Source organism: Oryzias latipes, chromosome 24, assembly GCF_002234675.1.
Source record: "Oryzias latipes chromosome 24, ASM223467v1".
Taxonomy (NCBI): domain Eukaryota; kingdom Metazoa; phylum Chordata; class Actinopteri; order Beloniformes; family Adrianichthyidae; genus Oryzias; species Oryzias latipes.
The window spans coordinates 4,943,629-4,969,828 of record NC_019882.2 but is presented as its reverse complement, the minus strand read 5'-3'; the positions used below and the strand labels follow the sequence as shown (position 1 = coordinate 4,969,828).

At 38.0% G+C, this 26,200-nt stretch overlaps 2 protein-coding genes across 23 annotated transcripts in view; one reads left to right on the top strand and one right to left on the bottom strand.

Moving 5' to 3' along the window:
• The window catches only part of LOC101172865 (disks large-associated protein 2), a 77,580-nt gene extending 54,482 nt beyond the window's left edge, over positions 1 to 23,098 (top strand). For 2 of the 4 annotated variants that reach the window (XM_023952818.1, XM_023952816.1), the window contains 7 exons: positions 4,035 to 4,091; positions 9,526 to 9,800; positions 10,329 to 10,414; positions 10,486 to 10,892; positions 11,021 to 11,112; positions 13,410 to 13,559; positions 15,773 to 23,098. In XM_023952818.1, the coding sequence (XP_023808586.1) occupies positions 4,035 to 4,091; positions 9,526 to 9,800; positions 10,329 to 10,414; positions 10,486 to 10,892; positions 11,021 to 11,112; positions 13,410 to 13,559; positions 15,773 to 15,988 (1,283 nt within the window). In that variant the 3' untranslated portion in view covers positions 15,989 to 23,098. Of the gene's footprint in view, positions 1 to 4,034; positions 4,092 to 9,441; positions 9,801 to 10,328; positions 10,415 to 10,485; positions 10,893 to 11,020; positions 11,113 to 13,409; positions 13,560 to 15,772 lie in introns of all 4 variants that reach the window. The other 2 variants (XM_023952817.1, XM_020714869.2) reach the window with 1 other exon arrangement.
• Positions 23,099 to 23,889: 791 nt separating this feature from the next.
• ptprk (protein tyrosine phosphatase, receptor type K) overlaps positions 23,890 to 26,200 on the bottom strand; it is a 113,181-nt gene continuing 110,870 nt past the window's right edge. For all 19 annotated transcript variants that reach the window (XM_020714719.2, XM_023953255.1, XM_020714723.2 and 16 more), the window contains one exon: positions 23,890 to 26,178. In XM_020714719.2, the coding sequence (XP_020570378.1) occupies positions 26,125 to 26,178 (54 nt within the window). In that variant the 3' untranslated portion in view covers positions 23,890 to 26,124. The remainder of the gene's footprint in view (positions 26,179 to 26,200) is intronic.

Sequence of the window (26,200 nt, the reverse complement as noted above, 5' to 3'; positions counted from 1 at the left end):
TTAAGCCAATTTACCAAGAAACTATTGATTTTGTTTGTTTTTTATTATCATTTATACCATGGTCCGGATTCTGACTGGCTGCTGGGTGTGGATCAAAAAATTATAATCCACAGGGATAATGCCTGCCTTAAAAAAAAGGTTCTGGTCACACATCTGAAATGTTCTGTATCACTGGGCTGGCTTCGTTAAAACAAGCTTTAGCTTCATCATCTGAACAAAAACAAGTGGTAAGAGGTGAACTTTCTCCGTGAACTGATTCTTTATTTAACCTATCGTTACGATCAGCATACATATCGCTTGCCTTTGCCGCTGCAGTCGCGGTCGATGCTGGCTCAGGCGGCTAAATGGTCATGTTACAGTGGCAGCACCCCGCACCACGTAGAAAACAGTCTGCTTTTTGTGAAAAAGTTATCTAAACTGAACAAATAAGAATAAAGTACTAAAAACTGGTTGAATATTTATTATTTTTTTTTTTTTTTTTTTTTTATACACTGTATTTTATCCCACGAAGGGAAATTCTTTCACCGCATTTGACCCATCCCCTTGGAGAGCGGTGAGCTGCAGCCGAAACCGCGCTCCGGAGGCAGTAGCGTTAAGGGTCTTGCCTAAGGACCCTCACTGGGTGATGTTAACTGCTCGCCATTGATATGGTAATTGCCCCCAGTACCATTGCTCATTCCCCTCCGGGAATCGAACCCTGGTTTCCTGCATGGTAGCTTCCCACCAACCGAGCTACCCAGCCGCTTTTTCTTTTGTAAGTGACCATGGTATAAGCGGGATAATGGCTTTCGAAGTGTGCAATATCAGATATTAATGCTTCGCATCAGACAGTTCAGGCTTCCATGGCATGTGTTTATTTCTGATAGTGCACACTTCATCTGTTGTTATCCCTTACTTATTTGATTAAGTTCTTATTTTCTACCAGAACTAGTTGTTTTCCTTGAACTTTTTCAAGAACTACATTTACCAAACTTTATCTAACCTCTGATTATTTGAATCACTTTTTATTTCTTACATATTTTTGATCAAATTTATTTAAAAGTTAGTGTTGTGATGTAAAAAGAGATACACTTACTTAGAATACCTTAATTGCCCTTTTTTCATTACAATGTCAAACACAAGAAAATGATCTTATTTAAAAAGAAGTGGAATTATCCAAAATTTTTGTGATCATACATAAAAAAAGTTAACTCACCTCGCATCCATGGGGGCATCACCACTGTATGTATATATGTATGTGGCTGAGAACATGGTTGTTCTTTTAAGCAGAGGAAATACTTCACAAAACAATCTTCTCAATTCAGTGTACCCATTTATTAGCCCAATTTGAAACCCAATATGCTGCCATAGGGCCAACTTGTCCTATTCGTCATATTAGTCTTATTCATTCGTTACATCACTCATTCATTCATTCATTCATTCATTCATTATGTCGTGCATTCATTCATTAATCTATGCACTTTTTCAACGGGGATTGTTGGTAGAGGTGAAAGAATCTTTTGGCCTTCTGAACCTCTACTTCTACCTCTAGTTCCTGTTTTGTAGTGCAGAAACTTTATTGTTCAAAAGTCAATTTATTTGATCAGAGACAGAAATTAATCTGAACACATACGGAAGAAGCGGGTTATATGAGAGTAAATAGACTCTATAATATACTCTCCTCAAGTTAGAATTTTAGGTATGGGTTAGTTTTTCAATGAATTTGTCATTTCTGTGTTAAAATAAGGTAACTGCACAACTTTGTGAGAAAATATAAATCGTTTGAATGTTAAAACTTATTTGAATATGGTGCACGCAAAAAAAATCTCAAGAACTTTAATTCTTTGCTTATTATATTGGAAAATAAACTATATTTTTTAAGCAAGGCAGAGAACTAATCTTTAGAGTAAATTCATTTGAAAATACTATTTCGCCTATAGGCAAGACAATCATAAGCTTGTTGGTTATATTTTGGTTTAAAATAAGAAGGAAAACATGTTTTTGGCCTCCCAGAGTCCATGTTCATTTTGTTACATTTCCAGCCCCCATGCTCATGTATGCTGCTCATCACTCATTGGTCATCATTTAGCCACAACCAACCCAGACCTGAGTAACCTGGACAGCATCTTACAAGCCTCTCCGCTAACGTCAGTCCACTACCTTGTTCAAGAATCAGTCTGGCACAAATGGAGATACTGGATGGAATGAAGCAACTACCAGACTGTTTTCAGCACTCACTTAAATAAGTCGAACGCACAATGGAGCAAAAGATTTAAGGGTCTTGCGGACAAAAAAGGTTCAAGTAAAGGTCTGTTACATGTTTTCTGTAATAGAATTACTATGAAATGAAATGTTTTTCAAACTTTACATGAAGTGCTGCCATTATCCTATTTTTGCTGTGCGCGCAAATGATTCATTTAAATTCTCAAAAATAAATGAAAACATATTCAGCGTGACGAAAAAAAGTAACTGTTTTGAGCGTAGCAGTGTAACTGCACTTCATATAAAGTGAATCTCATGGATCCAGAGGTAAAAACGTGAAAATGAAAACAAACTTTCTTGCATTTTGTTTCAGAACTGTGTTCAGAAGTTCAATTTTTGTATTTACTTGTTTCCACACTTACTCTTCATTTGTTATAGAAATAAATTTAAACAAGAAATATTGCTTAAAAAAGACAAACATTTCTTGGCAGGAAAGCATTTCTAAAGAAACGACCAATATAGTAAATAAAAGATAGAAAATAATAGCTATCTTTTAAAATATATATCAGTATTTTAACAGCTAAATTAGTTTTATAAATTCATAGCTTTTTATCATTACATTATGAGCCCTGTTTGAATAATCTGTAGGGCATGATCTGCATGTTTTGATGGTTTTTAGTAGCTGCCAAATGCGTCTGAAACTATTCATTCAGTTTATAGTTTCCCATCTCCTTTATGAGATGATTAAACAAAGAGATTGGTATATATTTCCTATAACAGCAGACATTCCAAATCATATTATACCAAGATTTAACTTAAATATGCTCATAAATTCTAAGCGATGTTGACACAGAACAGATGAATACTGGTCTAAAACCCAATATTACCATATAATTGTTATTAATGTAATTTACTTTGACGGGCGCAATTATTCTAAGGCCAGATATGGTAATACAAGGTTGACTATGAAGTTTTTTTCAGGTTATTAATGTATTAAGAAATTCAGCAGACAAATATGCAGTGCCATGACCCAGGTCATGTACCTGAAACAAGACAGGGCAGGAATTACACATTTAATGTAAGTATATTTAAAACGACATGTTATGCTTCACTTCCTTTTTGATTATGTATAAATATATACTGTCTTAACTCATTAACCAAAGTATGCGACAGTATTAATGCAGTGCAGATGGGCAAAGTTCCATTATATATACAGCTTCTCTAAACAGATTTTCTATTAAAGCTTTGATCTTTTTTTTCTCAAAAAGCAATTGAGTTTATTGGCAAATTTCTAGAACAAAATATTTTTAATCACCAATTGCCATAATCTTTACTGTGCCTTTGTTTCTTAAATATAAAAGGAATGTTTGTGAACTCTATTGGCAGCTGTACCAATTAAAGAAAAAGTCCACATGTAGGTCATCTTAGATTTATGGGTCAAAAATCAATTCAATAATCCTTAATAGGAATGTTGCCCATGAGCACTGTCAGCAAAGTTCTGAGTTATGCCAATGCCACAAGGGGCAAAAAAGAAACAGACACAATATTTCTAATCTGATAATACTAAGAATGTAGGTTTTGTTTTTAACTGTTAGGAGCTTAAAACAACTATTAAAAACATATATATTTATCAGAGAGTTTTCTTTCAGTCTTTTTTGGATCTTGTTTATAGAAAAAATTAAATATAAATAAAGATTCATGACAAACCAAACATAATTTCTAAGTGAGTCAATGAAATGCAAGAACTAAAATCAATATTTTAGTTTTTATACTAAAAAATAAGAAGGAATTTTTTTCACTTCCCTTTTCCCTACAACATAAATGCTCTAATTGACAACACTTGTTCCTTGCAGGGATTCAGTTTCGTCTCCCGACTGCATGCAGCGTGGACCGTGCTCAGCCACCTCCAGGTACCAAGTTCACATCCACTAACCCCTCCATTACTGCCTTTATGCTTGTAAATTTTTCCAGTCAAATAAAAAATCTTTGGACATTGCAAAGGAGCATTATTGAGTTTGTTTTGGAAAAAATGTTGAAATCAAAAGGCTAAATTGTCAAAATATTTTACGAGTAGATAAATAGGAGACGTAAAAAAAAAGGATGAGAAATAATACCCAATAGGTTTTTTCAGTGTCATGTGAAAATGCTGGATGCCTCCAGGAGATTCTCAAGTACTCAAAAATAAATGTTATTGATTTATTCTACACATCCAGAGGAGGAACATTTTTATAAAGAGGAATTGTTTTAAATGTGTCCATACTTTTTTGGATTAAAATATGTGTTTTTTTATGTAGAAGATTGTAAAAATGATTTAACTTCAATTTGAACCCCAGAATATTTTTCATTATTTGCATTTCTACTTTTAGCTTGGATGGGCATACAGTAGAAAATATGTTCCTTTAAGATTTTCGACTTATGATTTCCTCGATTTTTCTTTTACATCAGTTCTCTTACAATTAAAGTGTTTCTATGATGAACATTACAGATTATTTTTCAAAGTGGGACAACTTGAGGAATCAATTACTGCTTGCATCACTGTGCAAACATTTAAGTTTCCTCAGACATTAATAACTGTGATTGGTCCCATTTGTAGTGTTGTGTTTCCTGTTGCATATCATTTTTTTTATTGTTCCCTTTGCAGATCAGAATATCCACTTTTAAAACAGACAAGGAGTTTTGAGAAATGGAGATTAAACATTGTAAAAGAATGAAGAATTTTCAATGACTAAAAATGAAAATGTTTTCAATCTTACCAATATCTTTTAGCAAAATATTAATGAAATAAGTTAATTGGCAAATAAACTTAGAAGCGTACAAATGAATGTTAATACATAAGCAGTTAATGAATCAGTAGTCTCGAAACATTTTAATATATTTTTATTTTGGAAGTAAGTCAAACAACTCCGCTGAGTGGTAATAGAAACTGCTGAGTTTAAACTCTATGAGTCATAGAGTTGATCCTTGTGTTTTACTGGACACCCATTGTGTCTTACAGAACTATTGGTATTTATATCTTTGAGGAAGTCAAGTCTGCAACAGGTTAAATATTCCCATTGTATTGTGTTGTTACTGTAGAAACGTTGTCGGTATGTGGAGCAGAGGAATTACTAATTACCAAACCTCTCCCACAGCAGAGGTAAAAACAAACCTGAAGAGGTCAGCTGAACAATAAAAATAAAAGCTGTCTGCTCAGTCTAAAAATGTTGATTTTAATTATGGATGCATCTTAATGTACCGTATATCCTTCAGTAGTAGCCCCTGCGTTTATTCCAAAAATTTGGCAGCCTGTCGTTTGCAAGAGACATGCATTGGAGACCAGTGTTTTTTCCATCACAGACAGAATGGTGATGTTTATTTTGCTGTAATATTCGCTCACAAAATGGAGACACCACCACCAGATGAACATTTCAGGATTTATTGAAATAAGAATATTGTATTATGTTATGATTAACACTGGCTGCTTCCTTTTCTTTGAAGCATTTTCAATCGCCATATCAAAAATCCAGAAGGCTCTCATTTTCCTGGAGACACGCCCACCTTTGCTCAAGTATTCATGTTAAAACCAGCTCTTCTAATTTATCACTCGCTTTCTTTTCACCTTCACCAGGGAATTGTTTCCTTTTAGCTCCTTTATCTGTAGCCGTCCTCTCAATATCACCAATCTGCGTCATTCTTGAATTCATTTAGGATGCATCCCAAAATGTTGTGCAGATTCTTCACCAGAATGACCTGTGGCGTATGCCACCGCACAAGGTTTAAATCGAATGAGTGTTTATTAGCCATGGCTAAATTGGCTCACACAACAAAACACCCGGCATCTGCACGACTGTGTGTGTGTGGGGGGAGGTGTCTTGGTGGTGGTGGTGTTGTAAGGGAGCCCGGCCAATATTAGAGGCTAAAGTAACGAGCACATGTTGAACCCGGCGTTTGTTGGAGACTGGCATCAATTAGAGACTGGCCTCAATTGGAAGATATAAGGTATACATTTCTTGACTTGATATTTTTGTTTAACCCTTTAAAACCGGAGATGTCGCCGGCGATGCCTAAATAACACACTCTCTGTTTTACCGTAACTCTTCGACTATTTACATGATCAACGTGAATCAACGTAGAGTGTTGCGTAACAGCGCCAAGCCACTTTTCTCTGTAACTGAATGAGTTGATTTACCTGGATTGTCTAAGCCAGGGGTCGGCAACCCATGGCTCCGGAGCCACATGTGGCTCGTTCATCCATCTGTTGTGGCTCCCTGTGACTTTGGAAAATAATGAGTATTTTATAATAATTAAATTTTATTTTAGTTTTTTCAATTTTCATGGCATTTCAAAGGCGCTGCTAGCTCCGCACGAAGCACGAGCCACGTAAAAAAACAGCTTCGTAATGAGCTCGTATTTATCGGGCGAGACCTGCAGAGCTGATAGCAGGGAGAGACACGCGGGGCGGCTTCAATAAACACTCCGATCTTCTGCCGGGAACTTGACGTACCGCGGGGCAGAGACTGATGACAGACTGAGAGTTTGCGCCAGCGTTGCCAGATAGAGTCACTGGTTTCCAGCCGAAAAGTCATCTGAAAACCGCCAGACCCAGCCAAAAACCGCCCAACACAGCTTTTGATGATGTTTTTTTTCATACTGGACTGATAAAATAAAAGATTTTTCTAAATAAAAGATAGTTCAGACTAAAAATAAAATGTGTACAATATTGAATATTTCTTCAGCAGGCCGCCTTCTTCCATTCATTTTCTTAACCCGCTCTATCCCCGCTATAACCTGCGTCCGGCTCTTTCATCCTTGTGCTGCGCTGGAGCGACCAGACTATCGTATTTAGCGCTCTCTGTGTAGGACACACTGAGGAGCGCGGGGGAAACCAACTCTCAGCTGCAGAGGATATGAACAGGTGAACAGGTAGAGAGGAAAAGCAGGTGGAGAGGCGGAGGAGGGGCTTTGGCTTCAAACTCTGTCAGAGAGATGGAAACACGGGCGTCAGATTCAGATGCAGCTTTCCCTGCAGGAGTTGAAGCAGAGACTTTCTCTGGGATGATTTTATGAACTCACACATGGAAACATGATTACCAAGTAGAGCTCTTCAAAATAATAATCCTGATCTCTCCACATTCTCAGTGTCTACCATGCATTGATAAACACATCGCTCCACGCAGCGATCAGACCAGAACCAGTAACTCCTCCCACACGCGGCAGCTGTATCATCCTTTAAAGAACATAATGTGCATTTGCAGCGGTGTATGCTTCAGACGATCTCCGATTGGCCAATCTCCATGTCAATCAAGTCCCGTACTTCTCAGTGAGGATTTGATTGGCTGGTGGATTTTAAAGAAGTTCTTTTCTGGCCCGCGATCTACACTCATGTCATTGAAGATCGACCGGTAGATCGCGATCGACGTAATGAGCACCTTTGAATAATATATACATGCATAATATATATAATGATGTCAAAACAGGTTGTGGCTCCGGGAGCTTTCTTTTTTATTAAGACACTGAACCCCACCTTGCCTCTGGTGGTAGGCAGGCGCCTGTGTTTGGCAGCGGAGCCGCCATCAGTGTGTGAATGTGTGAGTGAATGTGTGTGTAACTGGGTGAATGGGTTTGTGACTGTAAAGCGCTTTGTCCTTGTAGGAAGAAAGGCGCTATACAAGTATACGCCATTTATACGCCATTTATTAGGGGCGGTCCCAAATGGCTCTGAGTAAAAAAGGTTGCCGACCCCTGGTCTAAGCACCTCAAATGTTGCACATCAGTGCAAGGCTGCTTTTCTTCACTTTAGAATCTTCTGTAATTGGGTTAATGGCGTCAACAGTTGAAGAGTTATGGTAGTTAAAAGAAGGTCAACACAGGAGCTAAAGCTCTAATGTTAAACGGTTAGAAGTGATGTCTTTACTAAAGCTGCAATTTTAACATAACACCACCAATGCATATAAAAAATTTTGGGCAAAGCTGGGATTTTAATCAATATGTAATAAATTAGTTCTCAGTTTTTTAATTTATCCCTTTTTTCTCCAAAAGCCAAGTGCGTTTTAACTGCCATTTAATTTGACCCCTTTGATTAGTGTCAAGAGTATCTAATGCGTCATTCCAAAAGAGCTAGTGACTCAAAAAAGATTTGGATAACTTCAACAATTTTTTTGACATTCTCATTTGAGATGTGTTTGAGGACGTTTTATTTAAAGTTTTATTTAGACTTGGACATTAAATAATGTTAACCAGGACAAAAATATTTTCAGCCTGGTATCCAGAATTGTGCACAATTGTGTGTGCAATGTCTACTAGAGGGATCACTTGAGCTGACAAAACAGCCAATCCTGTCATTGTGATGTACAACCTCTGCTAGATATAACTTTTTTGGCATTTTTCTAAATAAATTTAGTTTAATGAATGGGAGACTTCATAAGAAAATGACGGAAGCTATTGATTAAGAGCCCTGTCAGGGTGTGTACTTGATGGACTCACTCTCTATTCTTTTGCTTTGATTCATTCACATTTAACATTAACTTGAAAAGGAAAACTGAACAGAATTATCATTAATGGGATTAATTGCAGTTAATCTCCCTGCTGAAATAAGAAAGTTGGTTGAAAAGTAATGAAACCATACCTATCAATCCAATAGATGTATGCAGTAGTTCAAGTTCTGGACTTAGTTTTTAAAGTGACGTTTCACCTCTTATCCAGATTTGACAAAGCCTTTTGGATAAGAGGTGAAACGTCTTCCAACTTTAAAAACTAAGTCCAGATGAGAGCCCCTAAACCTACTACTATGATGGAATCAACCTGGATCAGTGACACTCATCGAAATATATATATTTTTTAACTTTTGAAATCCAACTTTTCCCATTGAATTTCAACTTCTTTTGGTTTAACGTTAAGCATTTCCTTTTGCTTTTCCAAAGCAATTGAAATGTGAACACTACCATTTCTGCTATAAGGCCCTCCTGGATCTGCAATCATCAAAGCTGTGTGCTGCTTTTAAAAACACAAATATTTCTATAATTTTTCATTTTGCTATTTGGAAAAAAAAATTGCTGTTGCTTTACACATTTCTAACTCTCCCCTTGCTGAATAAATGCTTCTGTCATGTCATGATGCTTTTTCTTCCTTCGTGCAATAAGATTCTTGTATGAGACAAAGAACTGCAGTACTAATCCTTCCAGCCTGGCACCATTTTCCATAATCATGATTTTATTATGATTTTATTTATTCTGCCTTTGTTTTGCTTTGTCCTTGGCTTCTCATCCTGCTTATGCTATCAAGTGGTGTCATATCCACCAAGTTACAAGAAGACTCCACCTCCTGTGCCCCCACGCACCACCACCAAGCCTCTTATCTCTGTGACAGCCCAGAGCAGCACAGAGTCCACCCAAGATGCCTACCAGGGGGGCAGGCATCCACGAGGTGGTCTGTGGACAACAGACAGCCTCGGCCGCCCCATCTACAGCTCCATGGACAGCCTCGACAGCGCCAAGGCAGTCACCATGGTCATGGAGACAGGAGCAAGCAAGAGGCATGCATCTTTAGGCAGCCACACGTCTGTGCAGACATGCGACAAAGCGGTGCTGGTGTCCAAGGCTGAGGAGTACCTCAAAACACCACGTTCTTCTATTGGTATACAAGTAAGACAATAACTCAAGACCAAACAACAACACTCAGGTTGTTTTTAATCCAGTAGTACCACACTATAAACACTTGACACAAACTTGAATTTATGAAACAGTGTTGGCAGCATATTTGTTATACTGCATACTTTCCTTTTTATGAAATGATCTTTTATATTCTAAAATACGTCAAAGATTTTACCAATGAAATTAGTATTATGTGAAAGACATCTATGAAAATAAGGATACTTCAAAGCAAACAATTATTTTGGCTGTCAATCAAAACAGGATGTATTGGTTTAAGCAAGAGATTTTCAAAACAACTGTTCTGCTTTTTTTTAAGTCACAATACATATGTTTTTAAGTTATGATTGGTAAACTAACCTGTTCCAACAATTTGTTCCTCATCTTCTATGATGGATTTATTTTTTGATTAGCTTTTTATTAAAGATTTTCAGTTAATAAATACACATAAGAGTTTATTTATTTAACAAATGTCTTGCTTCTAGTAAAAAAAAGTATAACTGTTCTCTTGATATTTCTCAGGTGGAACCTGCTACAGACACAGAGGCTGATAAAACAGGTCTTCCTCAGTTCCACTCTATAGGGATCCAAGTGGAAGACAAGAAGCGGTGAGTTTTTGGAACAGTTGTGCATTTTGTTTTAAGTTACATACTTTTACATTGTGCGTTTTCCCACTTAGACGTGGAAGGTTCAAGCGCTCCAACAGTGTGACAACTGCAGTACAGGCAGATTTGGAGCTAGAGGGCTTTCCTTCTATGGAAGACAAAGGTCTGCAGTTTGGTGGTGGCTTTGGTCGCCACTCGGAGCCCAGCACTCCAACTCAGTATGGAGCCATCCGAACGGTGCGTACACAGGGCCTGTTTAGTTACAGAGAAGACCATCGACCTTCTAGTCGGCCTACTAGCCCGCAACCTGAACCCTGGCTGGTGGAGCCCAGCCTGGAGAGCACGGACACAGGCAGAGTGTCGCCACTTCGCAGGGATGGGAGCTGGTTCATGCAGCTCCTTCACAATGAAACCAAAAGGTTGGAGGGATGGTGCAAGGACATGGAGCAAGAAGCAGAGGACAATGACCTGTCGGAGGAAAGTGAGTGCCTTTTCAATCACATCTGATATTTTTTATGAGCTAATGCCATGTTGGCTATCACAAACACTCTGTAATCTTAAATTAACTATAAGTAAACTGCAGTTTATTCAGAATTTCTTTGTTTCCAGTCTTAGGAAAAATCAGAAGTGCTGTTGGAAGTGCCCAGCTTTTAATGTCACAAAAGTTTCAGCAATTTTACTGGCTGTGCCAGCAGAATATGGTAAGTTACGAATATGGTGTTACGCTTGACTTCTAAGAAAAATCCTTGTTTAGATTTGCATCAGGCCAATGTGTTTCACAGAAAACAGGATTCCCTGTGAGTGAACTTGTTGATAAGCTCCCACTGCTCTTAGGCTTGAGAAGGTGCTTGTCCTGATGCTGCACTTGTGCACCTTCCAGAAATAAACCACAGGAATCAATAGTGGAACATTCTCTCTGCTGCTATTGACCGTGCTGTAATCGAAAGGGGAATTCCAATAGGAAGCAGTACCTGTGTTGAAGCTATCCATTAATGCTCAGAGACAGCACACTGAAAGAGAAGTCAGACTTTGAATAATAGACTGCTTCACTATCTGGCTGTTTGAACATCATGTCACGTCTCCAGCAAACTATTTTGTAGAGTAACCACAGAGCTAGGTAAGGGTTAATGGCCGACGAAGTGTGCATTATCACTTTTTAACGCATTCCATGGAAGCCTGAGCCGTCTGACGCGAAGACTACGAAGGTCATTAACCCGCTTATACATGGTCAGTTTATATCAGGCGGTAGAATTTCTGGACGCAGCCAGGGGCTGGAGGGGGCCTGGTTTGGGGACCGCAGGATTTCTTCTCTGCTCTTTGCAAACAATGTCATCCTGTTGGCTTCATCAGGCCAGGACCTCCAGCATGAATTGGGCAGTTTGCGGCAAAGTGTGAAGCGGCTGAGCTGAGGGCCAGCACAGCTAAGTCTGCGGCTATGGTTCTCGACCGGAAAAAGGTAGTTTGCCCTCTCTGGGTGGATGGAGTGCTACTTCCCCAGGTGAAGGAGTTGTAAAATCTTGGGGTCTTGTTCACGAGTGAGGGAAGATCGGAGCGAGAGATCGATAGGCGGATTGGTGCAGCATCCATAGTTATGCGGTCGCTGTACTGGTCCGTTGTGGTGAAGAGAGAGCTGAGCCAGAAAGCAAAGCTCTCAATTTACCAGTCGATCTCCGTTCCAATATTCACCTATGGTCATGAGCTCTGGGCCATGACCAAAAGAATGATGTCCCAAATTCAAGCAGCTAAAATGAGCATTCTCCGTAGGGTGGCTGGGTGCTCCCTTAGACATAGGGGTAGAAGCTCGGTCAGCCGGAGAGAGCTCTGAGTAGAGCCGCTGCTCCTCCATATCAAGAGGAACCAGCTGAGGTGGTTCCTGCATCTGGTCCTGATGCCTCCTGGAAGCCTCCCTGGGGAGGTTTTCGGTGTCCCACTGGGCGAAGGCTCCAGGGAAGACCCAGAACACATTAGAGAGACTACATCTCCCAACTGTCCAGGGAACATTTGGGGGTCCCCTGCGAGGAGCTGTAGGAAGTGGCTGGGGAGAGGGAAGTCTGGGCATCTTTGCTTAATCTGCTGCCCCCTCGACCCGGCCCTGGATGAGCGGAAGAGGATGGATGGAAGGATGTTCATAAAAAGTATTATAATATACAGAAAAACCAAGGATAAGTTTGTTAGGTTTTGTGAGTGTGTTTGTATTTTTTTAAGTCTTTATAGAAACACGGTGTGTTTTTTTGCCCCTCATTAGATAGAAGGACCATTAGTAGAGTCTTGGTCTTAAGATCTTAGGTATCTCTCAAAGACTAAAGGGTTGAGTGTTGCTTTGTGGATGGACGAACTGCACTTTGTAACTGTAAAAAAATTTTAGAATTTTTTTGCTATCACACTTACAAAAAGGTGACCATCTTAAACAAAAGAGCAAATTCAGGGCAGCAGTGGCTCAGTTTGAGCAGAAAGGCCAAAGATCAAAAAGTTGATGGTTCAATCCCCACTCCTCTCAGTCAACTGTTGTTGTGTCCTTGAGCAAGACACTTCACCATCCCTCGAGTGTGGCTCCACTAGTGTGTGAACGTGTAAGAATGTGATGGTCAGAGGGGCCGTAGGCGTGTCCTGGCACCCACGCCCCTGTCAGTCTGCCCCAGGGGAGCTGTGGCTACATCAGTAGTTACCATCACCAAGTATGACTAAATAACACAGATTTAAATCCAAATGTATTCAAAATATTACACATAAAGTAACTGTCAAGGTCAAGGTGCCTCTGACATTTTGAAAGTTTCTTTGACTTAATTTTAGCTCTGTACTGCCCCTCAGTGGTCAGAACGGTAATACCCACCAAAGCATAAAGTGGGAAATCAGACCTGTTTGTTTGAATGACGAAAATCATATTTCACCCCCCGCCCCAAACTAAAAAAAAATGATTTTTTCTTTTCGAAGTCTGAAATTAAAATATTTTTGTTTTTAACATGTACTATGAAAAAAACACATTTGCTCCATCTTTCAGGACCCCAGCGCCATGCCCAGACCCACATCTCAGGACTTGGCTGGATTCTGGGATCTTCTGCAGCTTACCATCGATGATGTTACTGCCAAGTTTGACGAGCTGCAGGAGATCAAAAATAACCAGTGGAATCTGTTAGAAAGCCCAGAGAAGGTATTATTATACCGTTCTCTACATTGAGGGAACTGAACATTAATGTTCCTTTATTGGACCGAGGAGCAGCAGGAAGTTGCAGAGCAAAAAAAAAAGATGACTCGTCTCTGACTGTGGGTATTTGGTTCTGAATGAACAGTTGAGTTACAATAGGCTCCGTGCACGAAAGTAAGGAGTTCTACTTCCGCCGCCTTGAGTGTGAGGCCGACCATTTCCGGTTTGCGACTTCTATAGCAGCGACACGGCAGATTTTGATTGCGAAAGATGGCATATTTCACCCGTTTTCTACAAGGTCTCCCGAAAATCGACGTGAACGACATCTACAGGATTGTCGACCAGAGCGTGGTTACATGGGCAAAATATCGTGTCTAAAATATATAGTGTCGAAAATACCGAAAGGAAATGTGTCCCGTTGTAAACAAACCTGTGCTGTCACATATTTATGCAGCAGCTCGGTAATATACGAGGCGATCTTCCAAACGTGCTTTTATTAATTTTATGAATATTATGAACTGCCTGTTCTCTCATCATTTTATATTTAATCCTTGTGGTCAGTGCTTTTTTTGTGGAAGAAGAACAGAAGTGAAGAACAACCCAGTGTTAGGATAGGCTAACAACATTAGCCTTTTGATGGAGACAAAATCCAGGACAAACCATGTGGGAAACGCTGCAATCTGCATCCTGGCTGCACATAAATGATCAGCCTTTATTTGTCGGGGCACAATTAGAAACACAATTCCATGTGTCGTGATTTTTTTGAACAGTTTCTAAGGACTGAGCGGCATTTCTGCTCTGAAAAGCTCACACACACTGTGTGCTCTGCTCTGTCCTCGCGAGTCCGGCAGCCGCTAACCCAGAGCGGCGGTTCGGCTCGCAGTCCGAATTCTCACACATAACAAACGCACACGTAACAAAGCACCCTCCCCTCAAACACATTAATAAATCCGGTTGCTCTGCTCAGAGAGGTTCACTCGGTCCACTGGCACCGGAGCCCGAACGCAGAGCTCGGATGCCGGGTCCAGACCTCAGTGGACACGCATCCCCCCCGCATCTCCCTCGAGAGGGTTGAAAGAGAGGGGAGACCCAGCGGGGCGAGAGCGGAGCAGGGCTTTACGCGGGGCGTCCGCAGAGCAGCTGATCGGTCCCGTATGAGCTCACTAGCTTTCTCTCAGCGAAACACCGTCTATGTATGACGTAACCCAGAGCAGCAGTGACACACGATCGGAATGACCGTTTACATGAACAACGATCGGTATACCCAGCTATCTCGATTGGAAAGAAATTTTGATCTGAACGAATCTGACCGGGGCAAAGTATTACGAACGGCGTGTTTACATGACGCATTTTCTTTCCGATTGCTGCAAATACGAAACACGACTCGTCTTGCTTGGGGTGAAGTCCTCCCGCCGTGTTCACCATCCATTCGGCTCTCACCGACACATATACTGGAAAGCTATGAAAGCTTATATTAGTACTGTTGTACTTTGACAAATTCGCACACGGGTACAAAACAATGTTGTGATGTCTTTGTCACGCGTTGAAACAACAAACGCCTTTCTTTTACCCGAAATCCGCTCCTATTTACTCAAAACTAGCAACTCAACAAAACTCCCCACAACAATAACACGACCAACAGGAAGTTGTCGGCCTCACACTCGAAACACGGAAGTTAACCGGAAGTTCCATCGTGCACGTAGGCTATAGGGTTGCACACGCTATGGTATCTGGTCTTGTAGAAAAGTATAAAGCTAAACATGAATTTTCTGCTTTGTACTTTATTATAACTATAACTATATTATAATTTTAGAAGTCAGGATAGCATTTTATTCTTAAAAAAATGTAGTAATAGATCAAGCTAATTGGTGGGTTGAATTAACCTTAAGGATTTCATTTTATATTACAAGAGGTCAGCTGGTGGTTATTTTAAGAGTTTTCAAATAAAGCAAAAAAACAATTTATTTTCCCAATAAACAAAATATATATTTTTTTAAGTATTTAAATTATATTGTGGGTCACAGATCTTAAGCTATTTGAAAATATTTTTAGGCATTTTAAAAATATTCTTTATTATTTTCTGTGACTGTAAGCTAAACTGCTAAGTCCTAAAATATTCACCTCTTTGGACCAGGCTCATCAAATGTAGTAAAAGCAAACAGAGACTCACATTTATTCATTCTAACAAATATTTAGTCAGTCCTTTTTTGTGTCCATAGGAACGAAAGTGGCCACCCCCTCTCCCAAAGAGATCAGCCAAGGGGCGTGGCAGCGTGATGCGCGAGCGCTCTCTGGACCTGCAGGACCGGCAGCGACAGGAAGCCCGCAGACGCCTCATGGCTGCCAAACGAGCTGCTTCTTTCAGACAGAACTCAGCCACAGAAAGAGCGGACAGTATCGAGATCTACATCCCCGAAGCTCAGACTCGTCTTTGAGGTCCCATTTTCATGCTCATCTCCAACCGACACCAGCCCATACCACCAAATCCAGCCTGTGTGCGCTCCTTGTCGTCACCTGTCCACTGCTGCCATTCTCAGAGTCAGAATGCTAAAGAGTCTCTGTTTTTGTCAGCTTCAAAAGAAACGCTGAGGAAGTCTGAGATGCTTTACAGTCACAAAGCGGCTTCAGGGTGCATTAGTAAACCCACTCCTTTTTATACAGAGATGATTAGTGGGATTTTAATTATACTCTTTTGCGTCCCGGAACACTGAAATGTCCATCCTAAAGAACACCGGGGACTTTTTACACTGAAAAAGATAAAGTAATCAACCCCAAACAAGCATCAACTCATACAAATGAAGTGAGGTCAGAATCTTCGCTTTGCATTTGCTATTTCCACAGAGGCTGTCTTGCTGTTCAGGCAGTTGACGACAGTTGTTACATTCAAATTGAAACACAAAGTGCAACTTTTCTTTTAGCAGCAACAACAGTCGTGGATCAAGTACTAAAGCTCCAAAAACACTGTATGAAGAAAAAAAGAAAAGACTGGATTTTGCTAGATGTTTAAAAATTATAATAGAAGGATTTTTTTAAGGTCAAAAGAGATGGATCCTTGTAGATTTAGCACTTTGAAAATAGTGCTGTTGACCAATGCTGCTGGTTTCAAAGTTCAGCTTAAGGTCCCAGACTATCATTTTTAGTCATTTTCAAATTATAAGGTTTTGGGACTTTGTTTATGTATTAAAATCTATCATTTATTTACAGTTGGATGCATTTCAATTGCAGAACAAATATGAATTATTAACAGAATAGAGTTTTGCACAGCCTTCAAGGGCTGGTTGTGTGGAACAATGCATTTTTGCACCTTACAATATTCATGTTTGTATTTCCAAGGGAAATGTAGTTTATGAAGCTCATGTGATGATGTTGCAGTTGAAATGCAAGAACAGATATGGGGGAAAAAATAACAACTACAGAATTTCATATTGCTTTATGGATCATAGAAACTGCACCTTGTTGCTTTCCGTTGTGTAAATTATATTGTGATTCTAAAACTTCAATTCTATTTAGATAATCTATCATGTGACCAAAATCACAATCTGCAGTAAACTATTTAGTATTTATAGTAAAAATAAATAAATAACTTTTAAAAAAAAGTTTATTTTGAAGTGCATCGGCTCTGGTGATGAAGATGATGTTTCTCTGCAAACATCCTTTACAACCTTCGTTTTGATCTGCTCACATAGGAAAGACAGGTGCAACTGACACTTTAACAATGTTCATTTATGATAGTAAATGGTGCTGCTTTTTACTCTAAAACTGTTGTCCTGTACCCAGTCTTACGCGCACGCACACACACACAAACACACACGCAGACACTCAAGGACTTTTTTAAGCAGAGTTCTAATTATATGGTGCACGCGGTTCCCCAGCGACTCACGATAGACGGTGATTTTACAAGCGATTGACTTGCCAACGAGAAGAGTTTTATGGTTCAGCTTCCTCTCTTGAACAAAATGGGTTCCAGGACGTTTGCTTATCAGATGGGAAAGATTACAGGATGTGAGATTCCATCCACCTTAAAGGAAAATCTAAAATGTCATCCTCGGCCAAAGGCTTATTGCTACAGCTAGCTGAAAATACATTATAGTGCCTGCTCACGTTTTACAGTTTGGTGCAAAACTTGCTCAATTTTTCTCATTTCTTAACCTAAACATAAAGACAACATAGTTAATCTGAAACCCAATGTAGAGCTTGTCTCTTTGGCCTGTTTTGTGAGGATATTCAGTGAGATTTGATTTGTTACAGAGCAGCTCACCTGGAGGACTTTTTTACTTCGGGACAGGTGTAAAAGACTCACCTTACCTGATGGCCTTACTCAAACACTCATGAATGTAGAGAGGAAAAAGGTTCAACTAAACTAAATCTACGATTCTGTTCATTTAGACAAGAGTCTGCTTTGAAATGTTGAAAGTAGGCTCTTTATTTTGAATTAGCAAGAATCCAATCAGTTTTTTATTGATTTAATCCATTTAAAAATAAAATAAACGATAAAAGTAATATTAGTTTTCTATGTCAAATATATGCTTTTCCCCTGAAATCCAAACTATAATCTTAAATTCTGAATCTAAAATTCTCCTAACATTTTTAATGAATTTTACCATACAAAATATAAATTTATTTATATTTCTAGTAACCTGCAGATTTTTAAGAGTCAAAATATTGATTTAAAACTATACATTTAAAAACAAATTAGCTTTGTCTATTACGGATTACATTGCAAATATCTTAAAATATTTTTATTTATAAATGTGTACAGCATAATGATGAAAAAAAACAATTTATTTTCTTTTCAGATGGAAAGGAGGATTTAGGGATGAATGCAGAAAAAATTACAGGAACAACTGCTATTGAATAAAACAAAGGTAGGAAATGTAAAAATTTAATTTTTATGCTAGTTGACATTGATTTGTTTTTCTTTTAACGTAAAATTGTAATCAGAAAAGTTCTTTTTTTTTAAGTAGGAACAGGTTACAGCTTTTTTTATTTAATAGTACAAAAAAACTCCTGCTGCTTATACCTCATTACTGTGCTGTTAAAATATTTCTTTAAGAGCATGACAAACTGCACCCAATATGGCAGCATAAAACATGTATAAAAAGTTAAGATTCCAAACTATTTTTTTGAACTATACTGATAACAGTGTAGCCTGACATCTTTTGTGTTTTTCTTTGTTTTAAGTATAAAAGTCAATTCCACATTTTTTTTCCATTTGATCTTTTTGGACTGCCAGTTTTCCCATTTTTTCAAAAGAGAAAAACAAAAAAAGCTTAAGGGCTTAAGGCTGTATAGCATTATTTCCAGTATTGCCACAATATTTTACCATATTTTACACAGATTAAAAAACCCAACATGTGGTGAGAGGTTTGATTTAAATGGCAAACTGTGAAAGCTGTAGATGTCTTTTCCATCAAGAAAAGTGTCTCTACTTTTAATTTGAAAGTTGATGTAAGAAAAGCGTAAAGGAGATGTCTGCTCTACCTGGTGCAATTACAAGTTGGTCTTCATATTGTTGTCTAGGTTAAGAAATCGTATTTCAACTATTTAAATATTTTGCAATTGTTGCATGGAATTTAGTACCTAAAACCAGTTTTCTTTCCTCTCAAACAGATGATGAATACTTTAATGGCTTGAATTTGGTTGGGTGTTTTCCTATAGCTTTAGCCTTTTATTCACATTTTTAACTCGTATGGTATTTAGAGGAAGAAACTACGTTTTATGTCATGTTAAAAGGTTTCGGATGTATTCCTCTTTACTCATAGCAGGGCTTTCAGTGCGTTGGATGAATGACAACACATGATCTGATCACCAACTGCTCTTCCACTTGACTGAAAGTCAGAACAAGAACACTTTCCACAGACCAATAACTGTGATTCAATCCTGTCAATCTGAATCAGTCCTCAAATTCAGTCAATAGTGGGGGTGGCAAGGATGATCAGAGACCAGATTCACAAGCTCACTGTCATTGGTCTGAGGGGAAGGTCCATCATCACAGATGTTGTGTTTTATATAATCCTGATAAACTGATTATTTTACATACATACACACATGTATATGTGGCTATGGTTACACTACGAAAAACACAATTTTCTAGATAGCTTAGCCAAAAAAAGATCATATTCAGGAAAATATATATTCAGAATGTATGAAATAAAAGTTGAATTTAAACAGAATTTTACAATATAAACACTTGGAATACTTACTGTTCATTTCTGTTAGCTTACCTTCTGCTATGTCTTTTAGCTGCCTCCTTAGGGGTCGCTAGTAAAGCAAATCATCTTCTTCCTCACTCGAAGATGGAGATTGTGAGTCACGTTTGCTTTTCTTAATCTCCAGTCTGTTTTTTTTTTTAAACCAAACCCGAACTCTTTGATTTTTAGAACAAAAAACACACCTCTTTTAACTAAAAACGTAACCTAACTTATCCCTATTATCTAAAATGTAGTTTTTTGGCGAACTGGACGGAGACAACTTCGTCATCTGGAGAATGTTCCCGCCGGTGACAAAAAAAAATTGCATAGTAATGACGTCACATCCTCCCGCTTGATTGCTTTATTTATTTATTTTTAAACCAAACTACTGTGCGAAAACTAAATAAATAAGTGTGAAAGAGAGCGTTAAAAATTCGGAGCATATTATTGTTTATTATTAGGGAAAAATCTTTATAAAAGAGCAAAGAAAAGCTATTTTCCTAGGCTACTTCCGGAATCTAGTTACCAAAATAATGTTACGATGTCTGATGCTTTGAGTATCAAAGAGAATTCACACAATTCTGACGATTTTTCTTTTAACTTTCTAATATTTAAATCAAATAATTTACATAATGCCTTATAAAAATACTAAGGCATGTTTCAAATACATTCACGTTAAGGATTTAGCAAAAGGGTGCTTTGTTTTTGTTTTTAGTTTTAAAGCATAAAAATTAAAAAAATTCTGAATATCAATTTATTTGGAATATGATCTTTATTTGGAGATTACTGTGCATGTAAAACTAACTGGTGACATCAGATGTACAGTAGAATTATGTTGCTGTGGCATCATGCGGGGCTGCTTTACCAAGACCTTTTTTTTTCATATAATCATAGTTGAAAACAGTTCTTTTGAGTCTCCATGCTATAAGGGGCTTGAAGTTGGGCAACTTTGTTCATTATAAATACTCAGGTGCCTTACAGTTTGATTGTCAAAGAACTGTGTGAATATCTTTCTGGGTTGAGGTGTGCTGAAGTGCTGCAACCCCCTTTCAGAGTGCAAGTTTGTACCGTCACAAAGGGCTGGAAACTGGGGACAAGTTAGATTGAGCTGAATGAATTTACATCATTTTACAGGCAAAAACATTATACTGTAAGAAACTTTAGCACAACATGATCTAAAAGTCTTGAAATCAAACAAATATTTGGCAACACCTTTATTCTTCCATGTATTTTAATGGCGTGCTTACATCATTTTCAAAAGATCAGAATAAAGGTAAGATGTGAATTGCAGAAATGTGTATATTGTGGAAAAAAACTTGATCAGCAAAAAAAAAAAAAAAAGACTTGCAATAGTTTTAAAAGGAAGAGAAATGGGTCATGTACAGCTTTTTACCTCGTGGTTGAATGTTTACGTAGATACGGTTCAGCTGTTTTCTGGATTTGGAGATTTCATTGTCATGTCTGTGTACTATGCAGCAGTATTTTAGGTTGCTGATCAGCTTCTGTTCAGGGCAGTCCTGAGAGTGCCATCATCAAGAAAATGTGTCAGCTAGCTTCTTGTAAAACAGGGTAAAGAGGGAACAACTTTCATCTCATATTCTACGCTGATCGCTCACAATGTTTATTTATATAATTTAACTGCTGCACTAAAGAGCAAGACTCACAAGAGTATTGGTGCTGAAAAAAATAATATGTCCAGACTTTTTATTTTGTTTAGCTTTACTGATTTTAATTCTGACAATCAGCACAATCACATACACACAAATGTTCATTGTCATATTTGCTACTGCTCACTTCATGGACTAGTGTTGGTAATTCTTTTTTTTCTGGTTGCAAAGTTATATTCCTGTTGCTGTCCTTTTTCATGAATTATGTGTCTGTAAATGCCTTTAGGAGTCTGTTTTTACAAGCCTCACACAAGCTCTGAGTGAGTGTCTGATTCAAGCAATAAATCCACTGTCTTGTTTTTGGTTGACACAGTTTCTGGACGTTTTTATGAAACCTCTCTGACATGTTTTGGAAAAACTTTCAGCTTTATTTCCACAAAACTCCCATTTTCTATTTGTTTTTTGGAAGTCTTGCTTTAGGGTCTCTTCATCTAGGTGAAGTGTTTGGCACATGGAAAACCAGGCTAAAAAACTCTGATCTGGGTCTCTGATGTCACAGATTATTGCAGTTTTGTAACCGTATTTTTCATGCGTGCTGTGCCAAAAAGATTTCCAAGGAATTGTAACTTCAGACTCCTAAATATTTGTTTTCGCATTGCATAGTTCCCCTTTAAAGGTAAAACACTCCTTTAAATTCTTAGACTTTGAGGATGGTGTTGAAGATTTCTCACCCGTTTTAAGTTTTAAAATGATCTCTTTTATTCTGGGAATTTTAAACCTTTGAGTATCCAAGCTTGTGTCGGATAACCTGATTTGTTTCGCTCGTAACTTGTCATTGTGAGCTCAGATTATAACAAGCTTTAATGGCAATTTTATTTTGAAATTTCCACCTCATTGCAATCTTCACCAACATAAACAAACTTGACATGATTAAAACTCAGCAGTAATGTTAAACTATCAAAAGAGAAAATGTTAGATTGAAGCTTTTTTCTGTCATGTTATAAAAATAGTTTCATAATGTACTTTCACTTGGAAAGCCGTTTTGCCTCCAAAATAGATTCCAGACATTTTTCCACCAGTTTTTTTTATGTCCTGCTTGTGTAAAACTGTCAGGATCACTAGTTTTTCATGAGGAGAAAAAAAGTGCAGCTTTGTTTTCCTTTGGTGGAGGAAAAAAAAAGTCTTCTGTCATGGTTGTGGGTATGAAACCTTAAAGGGCCAAACGTGCGCCCCGAGAGGTGAAGAAACATTTGAAGTTACCTTAAAGCTATTTGAAATTTGTCAAATATATCAATACTGATGATGAACATAATGCCAAATATCCAGCATTTGTACAGAAATATACATATATAAGTATATACACAAATATATAGATGCCTAATTTAATTGGAACTATTTTTAGCTCATGTTTCTATTGTTTCATGTTTTTTTGTCAGCATTGTTATGTAAGATCCTCAGATAGCATGCAAGATAGTGGACATGAATGTATTCTTTTGTATTTTCATTGCTGACCATTAGAACAAAAGTCTACAATCAATTTGGGTTTTTGTTTTTTAACAGAATACTTCAGTTTTCAATTTGTTTATCTATAAATAAAGTTTTTTCTTCTTCTTTCGAATCAATTAGTTTGACAGTTTTTGATCACTTTACTTTTTGTTCCAAAATCTATGAATATTTTTGCCGCCACTAATGTTATCAAGCATCTGTTGTAAATATTTATGCAAATTAAACTTTTTTCATGAAAACAGTCTTGTTGTCGAAACAAATCTTTCCGGTTTTCCCACTGCAAAAACAGGCCTTGTAGAAAAGGTAAAATATTCTTACCCATTTGTCTGTAACCCTTGTGCTATCCTCCTAGGCACTTTAACATTGGGAGTTGGGTCATCTAGACCCACTAGACAGTGCTCTGAACCTTTTTCTTCAATGATTTGTGATCTTCACTGGTGTCCATGGATTACATGAAATCTGTCCACTTTTATCCACCTTTGTCATGGTAGGGAGAACACGTCAATGTAAGGGGGGGGGTCAATGGTTACCAAAAATTCTCATTTTAAGAAAAAATAACTCTAGTTACCAAGAATTATTTTCTTAAACCAATATTATTTTGCTGTTGAAAAACTTTGTAAATAAAATACATTAGACCACTTTTTACTTTCTTAAGATTCAGTTTTTCCAGAGCATGTTTTAGTGAAGCTGCCAGACAAAACATGCTGTTTCTTTAAATATCTTTAATGATGTTAAAAAATAGATTTTATGCAACTGACATACTATAAAAAATTTTTAAACTTACATTTTTTAAAGTAAATTAAATCAAACATTGGTATTTCTGTTGGTAACAAAAAAATATTTTTTTTTCTGAAACTTTTTGAAATGTAAAAATATGAAGTTTTAAAGCTGCCGATTTTATTTTCTCTATGGATATGTTTCTCCTACAAATACAATAGAAATAGGAATAGTAAATATTTTTTTTGCATATTTTAATAGACTGAAGGTGAAACAACACATTGCATGGATGCTGAAAATGATGAAGCGCAAAGCTTTTATTTAAAGAAGTGGTTTATTACAGCAAAGAAGCCAAACATTACAGACAAGAGATTTTATGAACCACAGATAATAAATCTTTACTGGCCTCTCATTTCAACATCAGCACCATTCACTGCATTTCAGGGATTCTACCTTTCCGGTGGACGAATTAAGAGCAAAATCTGTTCATAATTCTCTCCAGAGAGGGACAACAGAGACTTGACATGCTGCAAAATAGACTGCAATAAAACTGATTTCTTAAGTTCAGCTCTCTTCCTCATCAAAAGTCTGAAAGTAAAAAAAAAAAAGCTGATGTTCCACCAACAGAAAAACTCCCCCCAAAAAACTATACATTTGTTTTCTTTCTCCAGAAGTACAATCTGGGACTTTATCTACAGCGTAACTAACATTTGATCATTTACACCTCTACTGTTCATCCAACAATAGAGCCCTTTTGTGTCCTCATGATAGTCTACTTACATCAACATCTGTAGCTGCTCCGACAACGTAAAACATTTTTTGATAAAGTTTTTTTTTCCTTCCAAACATCTGATATTTGACAAAGCCTCCTAAAGAGGCCTTCAGATGAATGAAACACAATGAATAATGGTATTAAACGCTGAAAACATGGATCGTCCATCAGAACAGCTAATGCAAAGGTTCTGTCAAAACGCCGGTTCTGTTTAATCAAACCTTTAGGCACAATAACTGTATCCCTGCTCTGCCTGCATCTCTCACTAATGTGTTTGAATACACAGTGTGTATTCAGGGATAATGGGAAACGGGATTCGCAATGATGGAGTTTTTACACAACAAAAAAACATCAGATGAATGGTGCAAACACACATACTACTGGATTCCACCTAAATACTGAAAACTACTTCAAAAGCTTTAATATACAGCTTCAGTCAGGAGTTACTAAACTCTTCTTCATGGACCTAAATTGAGCAGGTGAAACCTCAAAAGTCCAGAACCAGTTTGGGTTCGTTAAATCACAACAATACTCTAGAGCAGGGGGGGGGGGGGGGGGGGCGGAGGGGAAATGAGCCATTTCCCTAAAAACACGGTTTAAAGCAATGCCTGCAGTAAACATGGAACCAAACAGGATTGTTCTTAACAAGCAATGCAAGTAAACAAACAATAAATACAAACAATGTGCTTTATCTGTATAGACATATGTACACAAAGTCTTTGGCTTATGGTTAAACATCAGCTACAAAGTAACATCATTTTAATGAAAAAGAGTTGGCCACCAGTGCACAGAACAAATGAAGCCAGGGGTCAGCTCACTTCCAATTCCATTACAGTCACTGATAAAACTTTTTTTGTTGCATTTTTTTTTTGCTGAAAAATGTCAGTCTTTTGTAACAGAATAAGGCTGATATATTGTTTTTCTTTTTTTAATGTAAGTAAAAGTGTTGGCTGATGTGAAAGTGCGTTGGGCCCAGCCCTGGAAAAAAAACATGATTTTGACTGAATAGGGTACAGAGAGAAAGATTTCTCCAGCAGATCGATACATGAAACGCCAAAAGCAGACAAATAATCCAGTGAACTGGTGTAATAAAAAAATAAAAAACACGTTTTTGCACACTTTTCTTCATTGCTCCGCAGTTATCTGACGGATTTTTTATGCATCACTAATTTAAAACAGAGTAAAACTCTTTTAAAAACGATAATTCTTAACACGAGCGTTCACTTGAGAAAAATGACACAAAATGGAGTCAAAACAGAAGTTTTTGGCTGGAACTTTAGGTTTCTTCTTTGAGTATAAAAGCTGTGAATACAAACAAATATTCAAACATCAACATGATGACATATCCAACACAGACAGAATACACAGACACTAGCATGGAGGGGGATAACATGGGGCCACTGGCAACTCAGCTTGCATTCAAAGCTGTGGGTGCAGCCTGCAAGGCAAGGGCGACATCTAGAGTGCGCACTGAGTACTGCAGCTGAAATAGCACGGCGGGGGGCTGCCATGAGGGTGGTCACATCTAATCTGGACCTACAGGGGCCCGCTGGCACTCAAAAAGCTGTACAATAAGCATCATGGGCGGTGTAGGGAGTCTTCTCTGCTGCTGCAGTCCTCTCCATCACAAAAATAGTCTGCACATTTGTCTGTGCTTAACAACACTGGACGATAAGCTCAGAGTCTGCCCCCTTTTTTTAGAGTGGGCAGGGGGACGCAAAATGAAAGCCACAGACAGGTCTGTCTGAGCTGAGGAAAAACAAATTTCTGTTTGTTGTTTAGGATGATTCGATGAACTCCAGGGCCAGATCGTAGCAGAACCGGTACTGTTCCTGCAAACACAAACACAAAAGT